The sequence below is a fragment of the Dufourea novaeangliae genome, unplaced genomic scaffold (genome assembly GCF_001272555.1).
Source record: "Dufourea novaeangliae isolate 0120121106 unplaced genomic scaffold, ASM127255v1 scaffold142, whole genome shotgun sequence".
NCBI classification, from domain to species: domain Eukaryota; kingdom Metazoa; phylum Arthropoda; class Insecta; order Hymenoptera; family Halictidae; genus Dufourea; species Dufourea novaeangliae.
Window position 1 is genome coordinate 243271 of NW_015374026.1, and position 19123 is coordinate 262393.

At 32.9% G+C, this 19123-nt stretch overlaps 6 protein-coding genes across 8 annotated transcripts in view; 3 read left to right on the forward strand and 3 right to left on the reverse strand.

Moving 5' to 3' along the window:
• Window positions 1–666, reverse strand: part of LOC107189378 (F-box only protein 11) — an 11454-nt gene extending 10788 nt beyond the window's left edge. For both annotated transcript variants that reach the window (XM_015577896.1, XM_015577897.1), the window contains exon 1: window positions 373–666. In XM_015577896.1, the coding sequence (XP_015433382.1) occupies window positions 373–469 (97 nt within the window). In that variant the 5' untranslated portion in view covers window positions 470–666. The remainder of the gene's footprint in view (window positions 1–372) is intronic.
• Window positions 667–680: 14 nt separating this feature from the next.
• On the forward strand, window positions 681–2377 carry LOC107189379 (CAAX prenyl protease 2). The gene is made up of 6 exons (XM_015577898.1): window positions 681–829; window positions 1247–1352; window positions 1420–1558; window positions 1641–1877; window positions 1953–2015; window positions 2094–2377. The coding sequence occupies exons 1-6, from the start codon at window positions 714–716 to the stop codon at window positions 2306–2308; spliced, it is 876 nt and encodes a 291-aa protein (XP_015433384.1). The 5' UTR covers window positions 681–713; the 3' UTR covers window positions 2309–2377.
• Window positions 2378–4042: 1665 nt separating this feature from the next.
• LOC107189338 (SH3KBP1-binding protein 1) lies at window positions 4043–8555 on the reverse strand. The gene is made up of 10 exons (XM_015577848.1): window positions 8247–8555; window positions 7750–8063; window positions 7528–7686; window positions 7269–7457; window positions 6721–7200; window positions 6530–6646; window positions 4962–5101; window positions 4678–4864; window positions 4320–4598; window positions 4043–4242 (listed from the first exon to the last, which is right to left on the reverse strand). The coding sequence occupies exons 1-10, from the start codon at window positions 8306–8308 to the stop codon at window positions 4043–4045; spliced, it is 2127 nt and encodes a 708-aa protein (XP_015433334.1). The 5' UTR covers window positions 8309–8555.
• Window positions 8556–8847: 292 nt separating this feature from the next.
• LOC107189364 (39S ribosomal protein L9, mitochondrial) lies at window positions 8848–9952 on the forward strand. Its single transcript, XM_015577881.1, has 2 exons — window positions 8848–9137; window positions 9214–9952. The coding sequence occupies exons 1-2, from the start codon at window positions 9042–9044 to the stop codon at window positions 9928–9930; spliced, it is 813 nt and encodes a 270-aa protein (XP_015433367.1). The 5' UTR covers window positions 8848–9041; the 3' UTR covers window positions 9931–9952.
• Window positions 9953–10321: 369 nt separating this feature from the next.
• Window positions 10322–12049, forward strand: LOC107189292 (protein phosphatase 1 regulatory subunit 36-like). The gene is made up of 6 exons (XM_015577787.1): window positions 10322–10377; window positions 10481–10613; window positions 10691–11198; window positions 11271–11477; window positions 11540–11769; window positions 11849–12049. Exons 1-6 carry the CDS (start codon window positions 10322–10324, stop codon window positions 12047–12049), a joined length of 1335 nt encoding a protein of 444 aa, XP_015433273.1.
• A 2956-nt stretch (window positions 12050–15005) lies between these two features.
• Window positions 15006–17877, reverse strand: LOC107189352 (INO80 complex subunit D). Of its 2 annotated transcripts, XM_015577868.1 has the most exons (3): window positions 17314–17877; window positions 15330–16825; window positions 15006–15221 (listed from the first exon to the last, which is right to left on the reverse strand). In XM_015577868.1, the coding sequence occupies exons 2-3, from the start codon at window positions 16684–16686 to the stop codon at window positions 15055–15057; spliced, it is 1524 nt and encodes a 507-aa protein (XP_015433354.1). In that variant the 5' UTR covers window positions 16687–16825; window positions 17314–17877; the 3' UTR covers window positions 15006–15054. The 2 variants fall into 2 exon arrangements, with proteins under 2 accessions (XP_015433354.1, XP_015433353.1); XM_015577867.1 differs by lacking the exon at window positions 17314–17877 and having other exon boundaries at window positions 15330–16956.
• Window positions 17878–19123: the final 1246 nt, after the last annotated feature.

Here is a 19123-nt window from a genome sequence, read left to right on the forward strand (position 1 = left end):
GAGAGAGAGAGAGAGAGAGAGAGAGAGAGAGAACGCTATGGAAGGACCACGAATCCATTACGTTTTTCGGGTATACCCCGAATCGCGAGGAAATCGTGCGAGAGGGAGAGACGTGGGCAGCGTAAGGTTTGACAATCGTCTCTGCTTTAGCCCCCCCCCCCTCGCTCTCTCTTTCTCTCTACGATGTCGAAAATGGTAAACTAGAAACACGAGTACGGATAGGAAGGATTTTGATTAACTAAGAAGAGTACGCAGTATCAGTGGGACGGAGTTAAACCGGGTAATAGCAAAGTAGGTGAAGGCAAAAGAAAAGAGCCGAAGAGACGACAGGTGAGCAGTGAACCGAGGGTCTGGGATGCAGGGCTCTCTTACCCGAGGTGGTTCTCGATGGCAGAGGGATCCTGTTCGCGCCTTTTCTCCGGGATCTTCGCACGTAATTACGCGATGCTGTGAATGAAGCGCTAGGCATCTTTAACGTGCTTCCGGGGCAAGAAATTATGCGAGAAACGGTAAAACAACTAAACACTAAACAATGGCGACACTTCCACTGAGCCCAGCGGCCATCTTCTCATTGACTATAGGATTGCCGACTGGTGCCAGACCGCCAATCGGATGAGTTTCTGCTCTTCCCCTCTTTCGTCCCCGACCGCCCTCCTACCCTACCCTCTTCCGCAGTGGATCGCGACACAAGCAACCATCAGTAGTGTGAAATTATGGAGACCGCGGACCGAAATACCGATTTGTCCTGCGTGTCCGCAATTTTATCATGTCTCGCCCTTTCTATAGTATACGTCGCGAGTCTCTACGTATGGAGATCCCCGTACGATGGGTACGTAAAGCTGATCGGCGAAGGCGACGAACGTCGAGTCCCCCCTTTTAAACGTCCATTTTTCGAGCTACCGTAGAGAACGCTCCCTCGGCTTCTGTTATCAACGAACCACAGAGAACCACGAACAAAGTGTAACTGATTCACGTCGCCCCGCGAACGTGAACGCTCTTTCTCCGAGTTCTCCCACTCGTGCGATCACAGACGGATCGAGATCACCAGCGCCCCTACTGGCTGGTTTTTTGCCTTCGAATTCTACTTTATTTGGCGCCACGTTTGAACGTTTCAACATGATCTGTTCGAAAAAAAAGTAGTTTGTTTAACTGGCAGAAAGTTGATTTGACAATCTTCCCAAGAATATATAAACGTTGTCATTCTTTGTACGCTTTCGAAATATTTACTTCTATTTTATCGTTGCAGAGAACATCCTACGATTATAAAAAGAAGATTTTGTAGTGTTTTTATTATATCTCTTATATCTCCCGTGTCATTGTACTTTGGGATGAATAAGAAGGTCTTTCAAAGGGTAATTGTGCAATCGTGTAACTGTATGTACAACGAGTATCTTGAGTTACAAGTTTTTCTATTTTCAGGCAACTATTTGGGAATTATTAGGTCTACGATGGCCAGGTTTAATTGAAGCAGTCGTGATACCATTATTGTTAACAATGATACTATTTTTAGGACCATTAAGTGTACAATGCTTTAATAAGCTTTCAAGATTATATGCTGGTGAGCATGTTGTGTAATTTAATATAAGGCACTTAATGTATTATACTTAATAACTATGGAAGTGTAGGTTTACCTGTTTTAGAGCCCATGCATTGGCTCGGAAATATAAGGACATTAACGTGGTGGAGAAACCAAGTAGTCGCACCTTTGTGCGAAGAATGGACATTCAGAGCATGCATGTTACCATTGCTGTTGCAATGTTTCACACCAGTCACTGCTATATTTGTGTCCTCCTTGTTTTTTGGAGCTGCCCATTTTCATCATATTGTGGACAGAGTAAGGGAAGGTGTGAGTCTTAAACGTGCACTTCTTATATCTTGTAAGTACTATTCAAAATTTTCACTGAATAAAAATATCTTTACCAATTTATTGTAAGTATTTATTCGTTAACTAGGTTTTCAGTTTGCATACACGACATTGTTTGGAACATATGCAGCGTTTCTTTTCGTCAAAACAGGTATAATAACTCTGTTATAAATTTTTCTGCTCTACATTAATAAAACATAATAGAATATTTTATCTTTCGTGTATATAGGACACCTTGCAGCACCATTAACAGCACACTCTTTTTGTAATCACATGGGATTCCCTGATCTTTCAGAAATCGTGGCGTGTAAGGATCCACTAAAAAGAGCAGGACTATGTTGTCTGTTTGTCATTGGATTAGTCACTTTTTTTCTGCTGTTAATACCAATGACGAATCCAACAATATTTCAAAATAATCTATTTTGGAATAAGCATTTTTTATAAGCTGAGATTCATTTGAAACGATGTCACTAATGTTGTTCACAATTTTTATAACGAACTAGGATAATTCGAAATTACTGACATCATTTGCGTAATTAACATTGCATAATTGTACACTCTCATGAGGTACAAGTTAATGTATGACTTACATAGGTTATTACACTTTTTAATGTGTGAATTTTTTCAATGATAGTTTTGAAACATGTTATAATGATCCTAATCAAGTTTTATATAACGATCACTGGATCCATGAAGTTGTAATTATGAATGCTAATTACAACGTAGGTGAAGTTTTTCTTCAAACAAGGATGTTGTTGAAATATTGTATACTTGAAAAAGTATAACGTTGTTACAATAAATAGTGTATTTTGAATTCATAAAGAAAAATTATTCTTTGTACAAGTTCATCCTTTGTTAATTTTTTTTCGATATAATGAACAAATGCCATGACACATTCATTTTACAATCACTTAACTGCATGTTCCCAAATAGTTGTGTATATAAATTATGTTAATATACATGTGAGAATTAACATCACAATACATACACTGATTGTTTATTTGAATCACACAAATAACAGTCATAGCAGTATTACAATGCTTGTTATAAATGTTATACAGATTATTGAACTAGCGGCAAACATAAGAACACATAAAGGAGTCTAAATACATATTGCAATAATATCCTGTTAGTAGGAAAGAATTTTTGACAATACAGTGTGACGTACTTTCTATGAATTACGGATTTGATTTCCTACATTTACAGTGTAAATATTAATCACGTTAATTTGTGTATAATAAAATAAGTTTTCTTTCGTGAAAGGAAAACTGGAACTGGTGAATGAAATATTCATATAAATATTTACACTCTATTAAGTTGTACACTTTTTCAACAAAATCTATTGTTAAACTTTACATATACTAGAGAACGGAATTTATAACATGGATGGAGTTATTAATTTTTAGCATAGTAATATAGAATATGTAAGTGTAAATAAACTCTTACTTGCAGTATATACTAATTATAAAGTTCATAAGATCTTTCACTTTCTTGCATCAGTTTAATTTAAATAATTATGCATTGTGCCCTGAATGCCATATTAAATTGTTTACATAAAAACAATATGAATTGTACAAATCGTAACTAATCCGAAAAAATGACTTAACTTTAGCAATTAAACAACAGTGTTCTTTTTTTACCAAACATATTCATTTACAATTATTTGTTGTGTCATAAAGTTCTTATATTTAGTATACATGTATAGTTTCTTAACTGTATCACTTTTATATTACACCTCTTACAGATCTACCTCTTTACAAAATCATTACATTAAGACGTGAATACAAAAAAACTAAGGATTGTCTCTAGAATCTAGAGTCTAGATTAAAGGAACCAATAAAAATAATACGATAAAGCAATGAAGAACTTTGTTTTTTTAATCATGTTCAATTTCCTATAAAAATAAATAAGAATATACTTTCTTAGAATTATAATTAAATGAAGATTTCTATAAAGGCTTCCATAAAAGAAGCATTTAATTGTTTTCTAGACCATGTCTTAAATCAAAATCGTGTAAAAATAAAGAATTAAATGTACTAGGAACTCTAACTGCAGACTTTTAAGTGTAAATAACCCGTAATAAATAAATAAATAAATAAACAAATGCAGATTTCAATAAAACAGTTTCAGTTACGTATAATGACATAAAAAAGAGTAGAAACACTTTCCATACTGCCTTCATGATTGGCTAGATCCAGGAGTAGCCTCAGAGCTTTGTGATTGATTAAGAAACAATACATTACTTGTTTTTATACTCGGGCCTGAAGATATAACTGAGGGACACGGGCTGATGCATGGTGTAGATGAGTAACTGTTACTTAAATCGCACTGATCTAACAGTTTCCAAAGTTCTTCGGGTGTAGGTCCGCCAGAAACATCTGTAACCAAGATACTGGTTAGCAGAAATTAACAGTACATATTATGTACATTTATTCAGACAAAACCGTGATATTACTTTGTGTAGAAGAAAACGATGGCTCCAAGGCTGTTGTAAGGTCCCACATTTGTATAGTACCATTCGAGTGTCCAGTAAATATAAAACGTCGCGGTCTCGAGCCCATACGGCTGGACCCTTCACATTCATGTACGTAAAATGAACTAATAATACTACCATCCACTGATTTGATTACGCATACTCTTTTTCCATTCGATGCTAGTCGTACGAACAGCTGGTCAGTCTCAGGTACAACTTTTTGAACAAATACTTGTTCATCATCCTGCTCTCCGAACGGACCTGCATTGTCATATATGTACATATAACGATCAACATATTTCGATCAACATTGTCGCGATTAATAGTGTTAATAAAATACCAAAGTCATTGCCAGCAGTATAACTGATACAAGGCTCGATTGCTTCTAAAGATACAATCTTAAAACTAGCTTCAGGCGTTGATCCAGGTTGAGTAGAAATCATTCCACGGAATCTCTTTACTGCCCAACTTCTAACATGATTATATTCAGAGCAAACTGACACCAAATATTTTTCTGACAATGTCACCTGTATAAATTATATGTATGTTCGGTTATATGTATAGATGTACACACAATTTGTAGGCAGGATAGAGAGGATAGAAATTTCATAGATATAGACATACTTTCGTGACGCTGCTCTGATGTACTGTAAATGTTTGGAATAATTGTGGTCCATGTCCAACAGTTTCCGGATGTTGTACGATGACCCTCACACTACCAGATTTAGTACCATATGCAATTTCAATCCAATTGCCACACAGTGCTGTATAAAAAGTGATATTGTTCAGAGAACGAGTTATTTTAATAAATGCAATGCTGTTGATATAAACGATATAACTGCTTAATAAAGAATGTAAATGGCACGATATTGAAAACTCCAGGAATAGAAAGAATCCTTTAGGCGTGTGTAGTTCATTCGATTAATAAACAATTAATAAATAAGTGGTTTATTAAGAAAAAGATACGCATAAGTACTATTCATTTGTTAGTGAAACCTCCATAGGTAAAATTCAAAGTTAACTTTATGATATATGTACATATGTGCTAGGAGACTGTGTAGAAACGTAAAAATACATACAGTGTATGTAAAAACGATATAATGGCTTAGAACGAACGAAAGAATCATTTAAATTGAATAAAATTATTTAAAACGAAGAATAATTATGCAAGCAAAGGTATGTGTTCTTTATTCCCTTTCCTTCCCCTCTCAGATTCGAATGTTTGATGTATGATAATGGAAAGGATAAGCAGGAGGCTCTAAGAATGATATTTAACTGAAATCAAGATAGCTAAATTGCATAACCAACATTTCAAATTAGATGTTAACCAAATATATGAGAAAATGCAAATGATGTAACAATCTGCAGTAGTACAACTGGACGCATAAGGATAGCGGGGCTGTGTACGATTAGTGCGATCTTAGAGAGAAAATAATATTTACATGTGTATGTATATATATATATATATATATGTGCAGACTCGATGCAGAATGATATACTACATCTGGAGAGGAAGGGTGCGGACACTAGTACATATTTAAAACAATGTGTCATGTTCAATGCAATACAAAATGTAGAGAAACGTATGTTGTTTGAACTGTGATTTGAACATGAGATTATCGTAGGTAGAACATTTTCATATCGACCCATACTTGCCTTGTGCTATTTATCCAGTTGTACGAAATCACGAAGCAAAGAATGTAATAATAAACTCTCATTAATATCAAAACAATAGCAGTAAACTTTATGATAAAATTATACTATCGCGTTTGTATCCAAACATATCTATATGTATGTATTATTCTTATGGGTGTCAATCTATCAGTAGAAATTTTCTTTCTTTTTCGACTTAAATGAATCATCATCAAGAGAGTCACGATCATATTTTGTTAGTTAAATTGAAGGTAAAACTGTGGTGCAACTATATACGTAGCAAATTGGTGGTTAAAAGAAAAGAAAAATATTTATGAAAAAGTGACGTTTGTTATTACATTCCTCAATAAAAGCAGATTTAACAATTATATTTTAGTCCCTTTATTTGTACGTCACTTGAAAAGGTGTTTCTGCAATAGAGATACTGTAATACTCAACGTTATCAACCATGAATTAGTTATTATTTACCTTGGATTTCTGTGTTAAACCGTTTATCAAGATATTATCGTGTTATGATGAGAACGTACATGAAAACTTACATGTTTTCGGCGTTAAATAAACTGATATGGCTGTAATAGGATCGTAATTCGGATCACGATACAATTCGGTTACGAGTAGATCGTTGTCCTTCATTCGTAAAGGGAACTTTTCCATATCTGAAAATTAACGACATATACCTGTTGCTCGATAATCTTAGTTGCGCATTAGAACAAATTTTAGTCCTCTTTACCAATATAATATATCGATCCATTATTGCATCCCAGGAGAAGAAAAGAACCAGCCGTGTCAAATGATAAAATAGGTACGACGTCTTGTATTTGCCAATGGTGTGTCATAGCATGCCATACACCGATCTTATCGGTAGAAGACAGCGCAACTAACTGACTCCCAATAAAAAATAAATATTCTATACGAACATTCAAGTTAAATGTACCGATGTTAATGTTTATCCCATTTGCAGAAACATTCCATAATGTTACTTGATTTCCATAAGAAAAAGCAACCATATTGGCATCTACACTAGTGTTTAATTTTGACGTTATTGCTACCCTTTCAATCACTGACTCAATATGGGGACTAGTGAATGCATGCTGCCATCCAGATGAGTCTTTCAGTCGGTAACACGTTATAAAATGCGCGTAAGCAATCACGATCCAATTGTGATGAGCCTTTATGATTTGAACCCTCAAAGGATCGACCCACGATGAAACTGTATTGACAAAAATTCTTTATAATATTACACTAAAAATTTCGAAGAGAGTACATTTATTCGTTTACCTTGCTGCGGTCCAAATACTAAACTTATGTCGTTTTTATGTAATTTATTTAAGTCTGCTGAATTATTCCTAACATGCCGTAAATCTAGAGGTGACGTCCGTGAGTATGGCAAGCCTCTTTGCTGGATTCTATAATCCAATGAAGAGTTCCTCACATGTGTTCCAAGCACTCCTTTATGGTTTTGTTGCCCTAAAATAAATGCACATCAAATAATAATAATTTATGTAGAAATTATGTTAAATCAACATTAGTTCTTTACCGTTATTATTTTGGGTAGCATTAGAACTTGTTGAAGCTGCACTTTGAGAAGTTGATGGCGCATCTACTTTGGGATTGGTAGTAGTGCTAGGTGCCCTACCATGAACAGACACATCTCCTACATTTGGTTGCACAGTAGTTGGTTCTTGTAATGGTATACCTTCAAAATTAAGACATAAATTTGTTATTGCATTGTTTCTATTGGGATTAATCATACACTTACTTGGAGGTGGTAAATAACCATAAAATAACACATTCCCACAAGAGGACTGAGTCAAATCCTCGCATAACATTAGCCTCTTAACTAATGGTATTATACCATAATACTCAGCTTCGTGTCTCAATGTACGAAGGTCTACACTTTTTAAATCAATGTCTTTAGTGCGTAAATAATTTAGTATAATGGAAAATAGTTTTGGATCTCTATCTATAAACAATGCTCCATCTTCATCTCTGTGACTGGCAATTCGGTTGCTTAGTAATGTAGTAAAAAATGAATCTGGGACCCATGTTAGCGTTTGTTTTGATGTTGAAAACCTATGAAAATTCAATGTATTAATTATAAAGTAAACTATTTGGTTCAATAAGAAATAATGTACAATGTCCGAATAGTCTCAATGGTAGCAAAACGAACATTGTTTATGGCTCCATAATTTATCAAAAAAATGCTTCTTGAACAGTAATCAAGTTAATAAAGTTGAATGCCTCTTCTTTCCGTACCTTGTTCCACCGACATTCAAATGCACGATGTCACCAACTCCGAAGGAAGGAGGCACGGCCATTGTCAAAATTAATTCAGACGTAACGATTTACGTTGACAATACGTGTCTTGTCTTGATAATAATCACCAAACTGTCGGAGGATTATAATTCCCTCCCCATAGGTTATAAACGACGCATTTTTTCGGATTCTCCTTATCGGCAATGAAATACATGCATCGTGAACGCCGTACTGATCAGGATCAGGAAACTCAACATTTTAAGGAGCACAGTCGTATATGTATACAACTTCACTTGTACAAGGTATCCAAGGTCAGGAAAGTTCCGTGGAAGGGGTGACCTCTGACCGGTGATCCACGGTGATCCACGGTGATCCCTTAAACTTAAGCGAAGTTTACACCCGTTTACACCGTTTACACTATTTGAATATGTAGGCAACTTTTGATCGGCTGACCAAAAGGATGCAAAAGAACCAGAAGGACTAATCACTGATGAGTTCGCAACGATCAGCAACGATTAAATTATTATTTATATAGAAATTATATTAAATGATCCTAACTCCTTACTATTATTATTTTTGGATAGCATTCGATAGACAGTGTTATAAATAGACATCATTGGAAAAAGATTTAATCGCAATATTATGTCTGGTTATGCTGAAAATGGTTTTTTCTTCAATTTTATTATCATCTGCAACCACCTTCAAGTTACACAGATTCTAACCTAAGCAACTGAAAATCTCTGTGCACATATAAGATTGTTTAAGTATATAATCATATCTAATAAACTAATAAATATGTTACATTATGCTAAACTGTGTGTAAACCACTTGAAAACACAATCAACGACACTTCTGGCCAGTCATGTTAATTTGCTGGAACAACAAAGCCGGGTAACATTTTTACTACTATACTTAATGTAATAAACATTAAGTTCAAAATATTACCAATAATTCATTTCTTTTTTAGAATACATTCATTCTAAAAAGAAGATATCCAGTACCTCTCTACAAGAAAAATCAAAGACCCCACAAATTAACGCATAAATATTTCATTTATGATTTGGTAGAAAATACAGTTACCAAAAGACCATTGAACATTGACATGATTTTAGTGGAAAATGTAAAAGATATTGGTAGGAAAGGAGAAAAAATTTCAGTGCAATCAGAAAAAGCTTATAATAATTTTTTATTGCCGAAATTAGCTGTATATGCAACTCCTGAAAATATGGAAAAGTATTACATTAAGCCAGAAGACTTCAATGTTGATAAAGATACACAAAGTTCTCAGTTTGTTAATAGAACAATAAGTGTGTTATCTCAGATATATGTGAAGATAATGATATCTAAAGATGTGCCATGGACACTAGAAAAGTGGCATGTCAGAGTATGTTTTCGTAGAATAGGTATCATTGTTCCTGAAGATGCAATAACTATGCCAAACAAGAGTATATCTGGACCAAATTTAGATCTTGAGAATAAAGAATTTTATGTCACTCTTAAGATTAATAATCACGAAGAAGTGAAAGTTAGATGTAGAATATACCATTGGAATAATGATATTTCACAAGAAACAAAATATTGGGGTACACCCAGTGTAGCAATCTTCCCAGAAGATCAAGAGATCTTAGATTCTCTACCAAAGCCTTATTCAAATAAATCCCAGAAAACTGATAATGCTGAATAAATGTGTTATGCAAATAAAATCTGTTTTGACAATAATTTCAATTTCAAGAATTTTATTCCCCTAATAGAAGTAGTAGAATTTGTTTTTTTCTACAGTTTCCATTAAAGTGAATGGTGATCGAATGTGAATGAATTGTACACAAGTATAATTATTAAGAGTTTCAAAAATAAGTTTGTGCTGCATGTGATATACAATGATATTTTAATATTTGTTATGTTTTATTACACGAGTGCATGTACCACTTATTTAGTAAATGCATAAAATTGGCAATCAATAAATGAACACTACAGTATCAAGCTATACTTCAGCATTTATTTCTCAGCTGGTTAACCTGACTTTATTTTATTTCTTGTACAATATATACAATGTTCTAACAATTCAATATAAGAATATGGAAGATAAACATTTTGGATGGGATGAAATTTCTGATGGATTGATTTTATTAGGGTAATAAAATGTATAATCTATTAATTATATATGTTATATTATTTGTTTAAAACTAAGATGAAGGAAATATTCAATTAAATATCTTTTTATATTCATATATAAGTGTACAGAAAACGGAAGATGAACAAATTAAAAGGCATAAAGGACCGACAGATCCCATTCCAGATTCAAAAGTGTACTGTCCACACGCATATTTAATGTTAAATTTTCATGAAACTTTAAATCAGCGTGAAAAGGTGAGTAATAAAGGAAAATGTAGCAATAAAAATAGTACCGATGAATGTCTGTGATCTAAATACACACTCTGTTTCAGATACGATTCAGAAGACATTACTTGCGCAAGATATCTCCGAATGAACCAAATGTTATTATTTTACAAGATATAAAAGATCTTGTACTGTATTTGTTAGCAACTCCTGTTAGTCCACAATTTATCGTTTTTTTTCATCTACCAATTGTGGATCGATTCTTAAGAGCCACAATTATTTATTTTCAATACTATATAATAATATGGGAAGAATTAATGGAGGAACGTGCAGCTACTATGAAGAAAGCACCAAATCCTTTAGCCCAAGGCTATAGATCCAAATACGCTGACGATATGCAAAACCTTCGTTGCGTATTGGGCAGAGAATACGCTGATTTAATAGTAGGTTGTCAAGACAGCATGCAATACCATCATATGACTGGAGGCAAAAAAGGACTGGCATCTTTAATTCAATCACAAGGAGAGAAGGATTTAAGAATGTTTGAAGTATTAATTGGCGTGACACATCGTGTAGTTTGGATAGCCTTACAACGTAAATTCTTTACTTTAATCGGTACGTTGATCTATCAGAAAGGAAAAGAATCTATAACAAGATACTTTAATAAGATGAAAGTATTCATTTTAGAAATAGAGTTGCATAGATTATTCAGAAGTGAAGCATACAACATAGCTAAAAGACGAACTTTTAGTCAACTTGTCTCAGATATGTTGGAAGATGATACAGCAGTATTACAAGGGCCTAAAATACAAGAAAAACGAAGATTATTAAGAAATTCTCCTGTTATAGCAGAATTAATATACTCAACTTGCGATTATCGTCTTCTATCTTTAGGTGTGTAATATTTTAACATATTTTCAGTTTCTTTAACTTAAACAACGTATTGTAACGAATAGGTATGGAAGATAACACCAATGGCGAACGAATTATTTATCTACAAAATGCTCTGTTAATCGAGGAAGATAAGTTACATAAGTTGGGTATCAAAATAGGAATTCTGGGCGAAAATAGAGATAAGTATGATTTGATGTTGATGCCACTGGAAGAGGAAAAACCCTCCGATATTCAAATATCTGACCGAGCCACATATGAAGCAATGAAAAGTATAAAGGATGCATCAGATTTAGTAAGTATTTTTAAACGTATACCTTTTCAATAAACACATAGGATAAAGTTATATGATAGTGTATTTTTATTTTTTACAGAATAAGGGAACAACGATTAAGAAACTTCCATTATTTCAAACTGAATTCCATGTAACTAGTGATTTTCCGATTGAGGTAGGCAATATTTCACCAAGTGGCTATGAAACTAATTGTAAAGAAGCAAGAAAAAAATGGTACATGAGGGAAATGAAACGTCATTATGTTAGAGACACAGACACATATTCCATAATGACAAATTAAAATAAAATTCTTTTGGCATTACTTACCAAATTTCATATGAATACCGAATTTATATTGCTTATTGAATATGCCTGATCATTTATTAGTTCATACTTGCATTTTTCATACACATATGTAAATAGAAATAGCGTACTCAGCGGATAATATAATTTATTGAATAACGTAAGTGTTAAACCATGTTGAGTACTATCAATCCATATCTGTGTCGATAACTGGATAAATAATATAAATAGTATAAATTAATAAGTATATAGTTGGAGGATTCTTGACTGGTACTACACATCAAGGATTTACAACACATGCAAAGACAATTATGCGAATTAATAAATTTGAAGTAATGTAGTTATTACGTATTATGAAATACAACGAACGTTGACAAACAGAATTTCGTATTTTTATTTATTATGTCATTCAATATAAAGTAGAAAAGAATTTATGGAATAGAAACCATTGATTGATTACTTTTTCAGATTTATTTTATTGTTTGTGAAATTATTTAATATTAATATGGATTGATAACAATCAAATAATTAAATGTATGCGTCTATATTATCTGGTTTTTTGAAAAACATTAATATTTATATAAAGTTTGTGATTTTTATTTAATATTATGGTATCGAATAAGATAAAAGTACAAGTTTTTTAATAAACTACTTGAAGCTTTTCAATAACTACATACAGTAAATTGCATAGAACCATTTAATGTTATCGAAAATTTTCATTAAAAAAGTATATATAGGATAAAATATTGGAAATTATTCGTTTAATTTAAAGTATTATTAAATATAGACACATACATTAAAAAGAAACCATTTTAAGGGACACGTGATCAGGGTTGATAAACTGAATACAATAAGACAATGTAAAAAATATGCTTATTATAATTGGTAATGCCTAATAATGAGTACTAATGCTGATATTTTACAAGGAGATACACATATAGGTACATCTGAAGCAATGCATTTCATTTACGATTAAATTCTGCATTGTCTTTTTATAAATAATTGTTGTACCTACTTACTACCATTATATATAATAACAATATATATGACATTAATTTAATCCCAATATGGGTTAAATTGTAAATTGTATTGTTTTCGATTTTCATTTACAAGTGGCAAATTTACTGTTCATTTGCGTTGGTTTACATTTAGCTAAAACATTCATTATTTAATATTTATTTCTTTGCGACCTATTATCAGCGAATAAATGACACGCATGTATGAGGTTAAAAAATTAATACCTCGTTACTTGTATTTGGCACAGAGACTTTGATAATAAAAACTAGATCTCAGAAGAATCTATACAATCTTGGTGTTACGCGTGAAATGCATTTCTTGTTATTTTTACGTTATCCATATTTATTTATTACTACAATGTGATTGAACGTCTCCTTTATTCGTTCTCAATTACGATATGTATTAGAAATTATGATAATCTGACGTGTGTTGCGTACATTTCGCAGTGTTACATTTGCAAGTGTACGCAGAGACAACACTAGTATCAACACTATATAGCTATATTGTGATATTTCAAATGTCAAATGGCAGTAAGTAATCCAGCCGTCCTTACGATTGACAACAGCAATCTAGTTTTACTCTCAGTATCTGTGCCTCATCGACTTTTTCTTAAATATTACTTCTTGTTGCGACTGCGGACAATAAAATTAATGGACAGCGTGTCATCTTTTTCTTATAGGCAGCAAAAGAATTTCAAATGTATTATAGTTACTAAAAATATCAAAAATGAAACTATTTCGGCACTTCTTATTAATTTAAAGTTTTAATTGTATGTTACAGCTATCTATTACTGAACATTTACCTACATGATTATAATACAAAATGAAGAAAATGATGATAGTGATGATTATGCGTATGTCAGTAAGATTATTCGCGATTATTTGCATACATTATTACAGCAGATACATGATGAGAAATGAATATGTATGACTATTTATGTGTACATGTAGTTCGTTAAGTTCAGTCATGTGCCCGTGCAACTGCATTCTATGCACAAAGTTTCTCAATGAAAAGTAACTTGTTAAAACGAACTGGTTTTAACATTTGTTTAAACGAAAACTAAGTTACATTCTTATCAAAACATGCATTGAACATAGTGCTTGTACTTAATCCTTGGCTCAGACTACAATTAAAAGTTTCAATCTTATTTGAAACATGTTTTGTAACTTTTCTTTCTATTATTATCCGGTTTTTCATGCTTTTTATAAAACTCTTACTGATGCTTTCTTTAAATAGACAATTGTTTTTATAATAATTCTCGACTGTAAAATAATTATAAACCGAATGTTAATGTAGAACACATGTGTGTTCCTTAATTTTTAGAGTATCAGTGTCTGGAAACATATTCGTCAATATGCCTTGCAAATATATCAGGGTGCTACGAAAGAAAATAAAAATTATTATCAATGCAAAAACTTGTATACTTAATTAATATCAGAATGGAATAATAGAATAATAATAATAATAATAAATAAAAGTGTATCTATATACCCTGAAAAATTCAAATATCTTACAATTACTTTGCAAGAGCTTTCCCTTCTCTCAATTTTCATACATTTCACAATTACAAAAGAAAAAAAAAAAGAAACCATTTCAATTATCAAGCTATTATAACTATAAGATAATAATTGAATTTTTAAGGATTACTCAATAAAGAAATAAAGTGACATTGCGATTACTTGTCAGAAAAAAAGAAACGGAATTTTCAGCATTTAGCAGGAAATATGGTATCTATTGCATATGAATCTAGTAGTCATGGTATGATGTATTCGATGATGTTTATACTAAATTAATAGCTTTACTAATTCTTTTCACATTCTGTATGTCAATCCTTGCAGTTATCTTGAATTTCTATAACTATGCAATGAAAGTTAATAACACAATCTTACATTTAGCAGCACAGACACAAACAGTATTTTGCTCTATAAGTATAAGGAACACACGCGAACTCATTTTCAAATTATTATATTATTAAAACAGACGGGGCTACGAAGCAATGTCTGACATAAGTTGAGCCAACAATGCTGGTTCTAAAAGTCCATGTGTTTGCCCCATCCTTTCCAAATTTCGTACATCCTTATCTACCGCCTCCAGTGCCCGTTCTAATTCTTCTTCTTCTTCCCTTGACGGTTCATATTCTCCGTTTCTGCTCTCTACAAAAGAACAAGAAATCTTGCGGTTATTCTTCCATGATATCTCCGAGAAATTGATCAGCGAATCCTCGTGATTTAATGATACATGAAATGTAAAAGTATAATTACCAATGAATAAGTCATTAAAAGCGTCAGCAGGTAAGTTGTTGAGCACATTGCCAAAGTCATGCTCCGCCGCATCCAGAGATGGAAACACTTCGTGATCTCCTAGATCTACCTTAAGCCCTCCTCCAAGACCGAGTCCTAATCCTAAGTTTAAATTAGAAGAGTGCGAACTTCCTTGAGCTACTGAATTCAAATTGTTCAAAGTTTTTGTTTGATTTTCACTAGAATTTATTTGATTCAAGTATTGGTTCTCCTCGTGCACCAAGGTGGAGCCCTTTGTCTCGAGCTTAGTCGAGGGAGGCCGTTTTCGCTTTTTCGGCCTGGATTTCGGTTTAGGCCTGGGTATTGTTGGAGAGGCTGGCTTTTTACGAGCTTTCTTTGGTTTAGATTCTTGAGCTTTACGATGGTAGTTATCTCTTTTCCTTGCATGCTCTGGACACAGGGGTAATTCGTGTGCAACATCAAACACAGGAATACAACATTGTGTGTTATCACTAAACTTGGCAGTGCAATGTTCGAATAAAAGTTGATCTCCATTCAACATAATGTGACGAGAACAATAACGGGTACAGGGCAAAGATATCTGATGACATCCGTCGGCTCCACAAAGTCCGCCAACTAAAAGCGGTCCATCACCAACTTTGCTCGTACTCGGAGAATCGGTCAAAGCTCTTGCAGTAGATGTAGGATCTTTATAAGCAGCTTCCAGTAGACATCTGGCTTTGTCACGCAGCAACGCTTCCGAATCTGTCCCACCTCTATGTAACTGAATTAATCGTCGTCTCAGCTGAGATCGTAATTGAGATAGTCGTGCAGAACGGTTTAATGCTGTACTAGTTTCGCCAGAGAACCAATACCGTTGATAAACCGTCATCTCGTCTCCGCTGGAGTCACTATCGGATATTTCATCCCCAGCTTTAGGATAATACAATAGAGTATGGTCCCGACTTTGTCTCCTACATTTCAATCTTTGTAAGTTTTCAATGTGACATTCTTTCTGCTTAATTGCTTTTGTACTTTTATAATCTATGTTTTCACCACCACCTACACCACTGTCAGCATCTAATTCTACAGTATGATCTTGTACAGCTTTGTAATCCCCATCTGCTACGGGTGTTATCCTTATCCTTTGCTTCATACATTTCCCTTTAGGCTTAATATTTTTACAACTTTGCATCACTTTAGGATTGTTAGGTGAAACTATTGTAACATTCCTCCCTGATGTATTGAATGGCTCTGGTTCACTGAAAATATACGGATCAACATCTTGATGAGCCTCTGTTTTCAGTAAAGCCTTTAAGCGATCCGAAAACTTCAATTTATTGTCCATGTTTGAGTTTTCGGATGTGGGGACCTTCATTGATTACCGCTTCTCTTGACTTCTGTTCCACCTGCATTCTCAAATCTCCAAATCAACTTTCTTCCTGTCTACATAAAACTTAGTTCACGCCATGTGCCAAGATCCAAGTCTAGACAGTACTACTTTTGAATTCATAATACTGAGAATAAAAAAATAAAAAATTATTTTTATTGTATCATATCACAGCTTGATGGTTTTGTATTTAAATCAAAAGCATCGAGAGAGTACAGCTAGTAAAACGAATTTTTGTACACAGTATAATAAATTATAAAATAGTCACGTGCACTACTTTTACTTGAAAACATAGATACAATGTGCACTCAGCTATCCCTTATTTACAATTATGTGCATATGTACAAAAAAAGAACTTCGTTTTGTCATGGATTCTTGTTGTATCATTAGAAAGATTAAAAAATTTGCTACACTTTGTTTTATCTAGTATAAAATTTTGCCAGTGCCTTAGAAAAAAGATTCGTACATTTAAATGAAGACAAAAATTTATTCTATCCTCTAAAAAGTCCAACTAATACTTTAGTAGTTGATAACATCTATACCAATTAAAGCTATGGAATTACTTTATGTTTAAATTTATATACTTCTATACGTAGTATTCTGCGAGATAATTACTAATGTCTCCTGGTTCAAGCAGTAAGCGTGAACTTAGTCCATCGCTAGATCAGGATAAAAACAATCCTTGCCTTTCATAGCAGTTCACATCAAACATATCCTACACATCTTTGAGTAATTGCATTCTAAGAGGCACTGAACCATTGAACATTGACTCCAAATATTTTAATGATCTCTGACAGGTTAAAGCCATATTAACAAGCCTTTATCTTCAGTGTTGACATCAGTACACGATGTTGGCTATCAACACTCTTTGGTTATGTTCACTCCTTATATAGACAATAAGACACTGTGCGAAATACTGTGATCAAACTTGAACGATACAGTCAAGAAAACTTTTTGGATCAGTCTCATCGCATATTTTTGCTCGTTAACAAGGGTGAACTTTTCACGGACACGATCACGAAGTCTCCTTTATGTGTCCAATGTTTCGTTTAGTTTAACCGAGGTTGGGACAATGCAAATTACTTCCGATAGTAATGGAGGTTGTTGTCCAATCAGGAGCAGTCCGACCTTTTTTTCTCGGAAGATATGCTCCGACAAGATTGAAGATTCACGCACAAATTCCAGCATTCATCGATAATAACATTAGAAAGACATGTCAGATGTAAGGGAAGCAAAATGGCGGACGCTGCACACACGAACAGTTTTTGATGCGAAAAATCTTCGAATTCACTGTGTTCTCACTTTGAACTCGATATAGAAACATTTTGCATCCGTTCTAAGCATCGACCAATTTGGTACGATATTATACAAAAACAAATTCCATCGTGATTACAAGCATTCTCGATGATAAAGATTAGATTGTTCTACGTTAATCACTTTGACATAACCTTTTTGATGTTTCGCGCGTATATGTATGTACCACCACGGATCTCCATTCCTTTGTTCTCGCACCCTACATTATAAAATACAAACAATCCAAATGAAAACTTTACAAACGCATATTATAACACTTCATCTCATTTACTCAAATATTTAATCGTTTGTGTCTGACACGAGTTCTCGATGTTGCATTGTATTTACAACTACATACACTTTACATAATTTCACAATCCTTTTATGTAAGAAATTTTACAATTTTACATGATAGGTAAAAAAAATACATGGTATCATTTCAAACAATTAACAACTACAAATATGTATATTATAAGTATTAATATTGTGATAGGTATGTATGTACATAATATGTATATATACATATGTAAAAGTATTTTCTACCAATGAGGTTTTTGCACAAAGTAAACATAAATTTACAATTTTATTCTATAAAATGATTATTTTCTTTTATGAATGTCAAATATGTTTTAAATTAATAATTTTTTTTCATAATAAACTGATGACGATTAACATATAAAACGTTATGAATAGTACAAAATTAATGAATTATCAAACAATGTTACCCACAGTAGCCATTAGATACAAATTGAAGGAAATAATAAATATAACTTGAATAAAAATCGTAGATAATATAAATATATGTGTATTATATACCTAAATACATATGTTCAATACAAAATGAATAGAATTAAAGAGTTAAACATATTATAAAGTGAAGAACACATTTAAACACTAATAGCATCATAATTATATGAAATTGAAAATAACTTTTATAAGAATTTAGAATCAAACAACATATCTTATTTTATTCTCAAGAATATCATGTTTAGGAATGGAATTTAAACATTACATTATTCATCTGATTTATTCATAAATATATTATACATTCTTTATTCAATTTACACGTAAACATGGAAAACAAGATAGGAATAATTAAATAAGCCTCGTAACCTTGAAAAATTGTTGCCGC

Coding starts and splice junctions, on each gene's coding strand:
- LOC107189338 (XM_015577848.1), bottom strand. CDS start 8,308: ATGGCCGTGCCTCCTTCCTTCGGAGTTGGTGACATCGTGCATTTGAAT. Junction 6,647..6,720: donor TGGATCGATATATTATATTG/GTAAAGAGGACT, acceptor GTTAATTTTCAG/ATATGGAAAAGTTCCCTTTA. Junction 5,102..6,529: donor TTATTTAACGCCGAAAACAT/GTAAGTTTTCAT, acceptor CTTTTTATACAG/CACTGTGTGGCAATTGGATT.
- LOC107189292 (XM_015577787.1), top strand. CDS start 10,322: ATGGAAGATAAACATTTTGGATGGGATGAAATTTCTGATGGATTGATT. Junction 10,614..10,690: donor CTTTAAATCAGCGTGAAAAG/GTGAGTAATAAA, acceptor ACTCTGTTTCAG/ATACGATTCAGAAGACATTA. Junction 11,199..11,270: donor TAAATTCTTTACTTTAATCG/GTACGTTGATCT, acceptor TATTCATTTTAG/AAATAGAGTTGCATAGATTA.
- LOC107189379 (XM_015577898.1), top strand. CDS start 714: ATGGAGACCGCGGACCGAAATACCGATTTGTCCTGCGTGTCCGCAATT. Junction 830..1,246: donor TGGAGATCCCCGTACGATGG/GTACGTAAAGCT, acceptor TTATCGTTGCAG/AGAACATCCTACGATTATAA. Junction 1,559..1,640: donor GCTTTCAAGATTATATGCTG/GTGAGCATGTTG, acceptor TACCTGTTTTAG/AGCCCATGCATTGGCTCGGA.
- LOC107189352 (XM_015577868.1), bottom strand. CDS start 16,686: ATGAAGGTCCCCACATCCGAAAACTCAAACATGGACAATAAATTGAAG. Junction 15,222..15,329: donor TTTTAATGACTTATTCATTG/GTAATTATACTT, acceptor GTTCTTTTGTAG/AGAGCAGAAACGGAGAATAT.
- LOC107189364 (XM_015577881.1), top strand. CDS start 9,042: ATGTTACATTATGCTAAACTGTGTGTAAACCACTTGAAAACACAATCA. Junction 9,138..9,213: donor TGCTGGAACAACAAAGCCGG/GTAACATTTTTA, acceptor TTTCTTTTTTAG/AATACATTCATTCTAAAAAG.